At 53.1% G+C, this 4,613-nt stretch overlaps 1 protein-coding gene across 1 annotated transcript in view; it reads left to right on the top strand.

The window, feature by feature from the left end:
* The window catches only part of NAPB (NSF attachment protein beta), a 10,088-nt gene extending 8,032 nt beyond the window's left edge, over positions 1-2,056 (top strand). Inside the window, exon 11 of the mRNA XM_017837420.1 lies at positions 236-2,056. Coding sequence (XP_017692909.1) covers positions 236-340 — 105 coding nt within the window. The 3' untranslated portion in view covers positions 341-2,056. The remainder of the gene's footprint in view (positions 1-235) is intronic.
* Positions 2,057-4,613: the final 2,557 nt, after the last annotated feature.

Genomic DNA, 4,613 nt, shown 5'->3' with positions numbered 1-4,613 from the left:
TCCCCCCCCTTATTTTCCCTGCCTTGTTCCCCCTGTTCCCCCTCATTTTTCCCCCCTTATTTTCCCTGCCTTGTTCCCCCTGTTCCCCCTCATTTTTTTCCCCCTTTTCTTTCCCCTTTTTCCCTCCTCCTTATTTCCCGGAACGCCCGAAGTGTTTCACTCCGCGCTCCATCCGTTCCAGCCTCTCTCCCTTTTGCCTCTCTCCCTGCCTGATCCCGGTTTTCCTCCGCTCCAGGTGAAGGAGTTCGACTCCATCTCTCGGCTGGACCAGTGGCTCACCACGATGCTGCTGCGCATCAAGAAAACCATCCAGGGGGAAGGGGACGGCGACCTCAAGTGACGCCCGCGGGCTCTTCCCGCCCGGCCGAGGACTATTCTGGGATACCTGGCCCGCCCCCCCCTCGCTTTTATCCCGTCGCTTCCCACTCCCAGCGCCCCGCGTGTCCCTTTAGCTCCCGGGCCGGGCGGCTCCGGCGGATCCGAGGCGGGATCCGCTTCCTCCTCGGCTCTGGTGCTGCTCCACCCGGCGCCTGCACCCGCCGCTCCCGGTTTTCCCGCTGTTCTCCTGATTCCAGCATGTACATCTTTGGTCCAGGCCAGCGCAGCACAAAGTAACCGCTTCCCGCCCCGTTGTGTTGTTCCCATTTTCCGGTTCTCGGTGGCCCCCTGTTGGATACACTTGGATTTGGGGTTCTTTAAGCGTTTTTTTTTTTTTTTCCCGGTGCTAGTGAGAGGCTTTGGGATTTGGGAACTCCCACGCACCCCCAACACGCTGCCCTAGTGCCGGAGGCATTCCAGGCTTGGGAACGGGAGCGCCGGGATCGGTGTTGGCCCCCACGGAGCCCCAGTTCAGGGCTGGTTTGTATCTCAGTATCCAGCCTAAGGTTCCTCCTTGGATGGATTTTCCCACTTTTATTTTGTGGTGTGTCCCATCCCTCCATCCCCAGAATAATCCACATGAGTAATAATCTATTTTTCTACCTTTCTCTCCGTGTGAGCCGGGAACAATCCGTTAGTTCCGCCCCCCCCCCCCAAAGGTGTTGGCTGAGACCTGACATCCCACGGGAGCCCTGTTGGAATGTGGGTGCCAGGTGAGCGCAGTCTGCTTGGAAAAGGCGGAGACACGTTGAAAAATTCCTGCTGGAATTTATAGGTGTGTTTTAAACCACGGTGGGGAGCGAGAGAGGATCGAGCTGCCTCTTTTTTTCCCGTGGATATATGGGAGTCTGTGCAATTTGTCACTCGGTTTTCTGTTCCAGGAGTGAGGAAGTCATTCATTAAGGGCTGCTTTGGTGAGTCCAGGCAGCCCCAGCCCCACATTTCTCTGGAAAAAGGGAGAATTTTGGGGGGGGGCGGTTTGCACTTTGGTTGGAATTTTGGTACTGGGGCAGAGCAGGGCTTGGCTCGGTGGGTGTCACTCTAGAAAGTGGCACTTGGTCTGTGCCCCGAGCTTCTGAAAACCAAAAAAAAACCTGATCCATGCCAAATTATTATTGTTATTATTGTTATTATTATTGTTGTTCCTGCCCTTCCCGCTCCCTTCCTTCCTGCAGGCTGTTGTGTAATCCCAAGTGGAGGGGAAAGCCCGGGTTTAGGAGGTGATCTCCCAGCTCAGTGTAGTTAATTCACTCCCACCCTTAGCAGTGGCTTTGTTGTGTCCAGGATTAGGGGGAAGCACAGGCTGGGAGGCTCCACTTTTTCCCAGTGGTTTTTTTTTTATTTTTTAGGCCTTGTCCTGTTCCCTCTCCCTGTTGTCAGTATTAAGCACAGGGGCTGTAGGACGCGGGTGGAGCAGAGGGGTCTGTTCCCACACCCCCTACACCTGTTAGTTGTGTGTGAGTAGGCTCAGCATGTCCTCCGGTGTATCCATGGTGAACTGTGACCGTTTCCAGGTGACAATCCGCCACTTACTCCGCTGTATTTCCCTCCCCACCCCCCCCACTTCCATCACTCTCTACTCGGAAAACTTATTAATGAAATGGCCTTAGCAGGAATATCATGTTTTGTGTGACTCTGTACATGAATAAAGTGAAAATCATGGATGTAAGGAGAAGGAGAAGTGGTTTTTCTGGGAAAGGCAAGAGGCTGGAGCCTGGTGTGATGATGGAGGGGAGTAGGTGTAGCGTTTCCTTCAATCCCTGTTTGGAATCACAGGAGGGTTTGGGGTGGAAGGGACCTTAAAGCCCATCCAGTTCCACCCCCTTTTCACCATCCCTGTCCAACCTGACCTTCAACACTTCCAGGGATCCAGGGGCAGCCACAGCTTCCCTGAGGAAACTGTTCCAGGGCCTCACCACCCTCCCAGGGAAGAATTTCTTCCTAATACCCAACCAAAATGTCCCCTTTTTCAGTTTGAAGCCATTCCCTCTTGTCCTGTTAGTCCAGCTCCTCTCCAGCTTCCTTGTAGGCACCTTCAGATCCTGGAAAGCTGCTCTGAGGTTTCCATGGAACCTTCTCTTCTCCAGGCTGAATATTTCCCTGTCCCAAAGTGTGTCCCCCCCCCGATCAGACCATCCAGTCACCAGAAGGGTCTCAATATTCCCATATTTTAATAAGAACAGTTAAACAGTAACTCACTTCCATACATTCCCGGAGTACAAAACTTTCCCTGGCTCCAGTTCCAGACGCTCAGGATTTAAATATATCTACAGCCTCTTCCCCATCGGTCACCGGGGACAACTGAGCTTCACCAGGAATAAATATTTCAAATATAACCTCTTGGAAATGCTCTCTTTTAAAAAAAAAAAAATTCCCTTTTTTTTTTTTTTCCCCTCTACATTAGAATTCCATGGCAACACCTCCAGCCTCCCTTTAGGATCAAAAATAGCTCTGTGCCACAGGTGTGTGTGGGGGGGTGTGTGTTTATTGCTGGACAACAGGCCCTCAACACCAGGCTGGATTGTGCTTACCTTTCCCAAAGTTTTGCTCACAGCTCCAGCTGAGAAAGTTTCTGTGGGAATACTACGGTGACAGGCAAAAAGAAACAGGAAAGTTATCTGGGAAAGACGCGGGTTTTTACACGGTGGCAACTGGGAAGCTGATCCCGAGTTTTTGAAGCATTAAACCACAGCAGCGAGTTGCTGTTCCCAAAAAAGAGTCATCCCAGTCAGATGACAACTCTCAAAGGCTCCTTTCCCCACCCAGGGAAAATACCCCGAATCCTATTCCAATAAAACGGAGCAGCAGGTGCTGACCAGGAAAAGCCTCTGAATTGAACCTTTTCCAGAATGGCTGCTTTTCCCAGACATTTTTCCAAGAGATATTCTGGTCTCTGAGTGCCCACTTCCATGTGAGCTGGAGCAGCTGGAAGGTGAAGACTGAAGTGCCAGACTGCTCCAGTTTTCATGGAAATGTGGAAAAAACAAACCAGCACTTGGCTCCCACCTGCTCCTTTTGCTACTTAAGAGACTCAAAACTCCTGGAAAGAGATTCCAAAGCTCCCACTCGTATTCCCAAGGAGTGAGCTGGCTCACTGCTGGGATCTTTGGCGACAGCAGAGAGAAACCAAGGTTTCCTGGAAAGCAGTTTGGCCCGGCTTCTCTCCTGGATGAATTTCTGCTGGGGAAAATGCAGTGAATGTCAAGGAGAAACACGACCTCGGTTCTCCTGATTGTCCACGTGGCATCAAATCACCTGGAAAACAAACCTGCACCACCTTTATAAACCCACCTGAACAGGGTCCCCGAGCCACCCCTTCTACTCCCAGGGAATCGACTCCCAGGGACTCCTGGAGGAGCGACTGAAGTGTCGCCCTGCCGAACCTCCAGGAGATGGAGCTGTGGAACGAATTTTCAGAGGAATCAGGAAAATCCGCTCCCACCCGCTTCCCACCACCAGCTTCCCTCAGGCAAAGGGCTTATACAAAGGGGTGCAGCTCAAGGAGTGGCAGCGAATCCCGAGTTATTCCATGTTGACCAGGGCGTGGAGCTGTGGCTGGACAGAGTCCGGCTGCGCGTGGAGCACCGCGAGCTCGCTCAGGGTGGTTCCCATCAGGGCTTCCTGCGGTCCCGGCCCTCCGGAAGACTTACAGTCCGTGCCGGCGCTCCCGCTGCCCGGGGCAGCTGCCAGGCTCTGGTAGGGGCTGTTCCCAGGGAAGGACAGCAGCTTGTCCGGGATCTTGGGGGACACGGCGTACTCCTCGTCGGGAAGCTCCGTCTTGTGGCCGTCGTCGTTCTTCGACGACGCTCCTTCCACGATGACAAGGAAGGACTTCCAGGGGGTGTTTTTATCGTGGATCTGGAAATGAGGAACCAGGAAAAGAGAAGGCTGGACACAAGATGACAAGGGAAAAGTCTGGGTCCAGTTTGTACTTGACGCTGGCAGGAAATTCTATTTTTGGAACCATGGAACGGTTTGGGCTGGAAGGGACATTAAAAAAGATCCAGGGGTAAAGATCATGGCAGGGATACCTTCCACTAGGCCAGGCTGCTCCACCCTGGCCTTGGACACTTCCAGGGATGTGGCAGCCACAGCTTCTCTGGGCAACCTGCACCAGGGCCTCCCCACCCTCACAAGGAAGGATTCCTTCCCGATATGGAGCAGGTCCAGAGGAGAGCAACTAGGCTGGTGAGGGGACTGGAGCACAAGTCCTATGAGGAGAGGCTGAGGGAGCT

Source organism: Lepidothrix coronata, unplaced genomic scaffold (assembly GCF_001604755.1).
Source record: "Lepidothrix coronata isolate B3197 unplaced genomic scaffold, Lepidothrix_coronata-1.0 Scaffold304, whole genome shotgun sequence".
Classification (NCBI taxonomy): Eukaryota; Metazoa; Chordata; class Aves; order Passeriformes; family Pipridae; genus Lepidothrix; species Lepidothrix coronata.
Note: the sequence above shows the minus strand (reverse complement) of the source record. Positions and strands in the feature narration are given on the sequence as shown.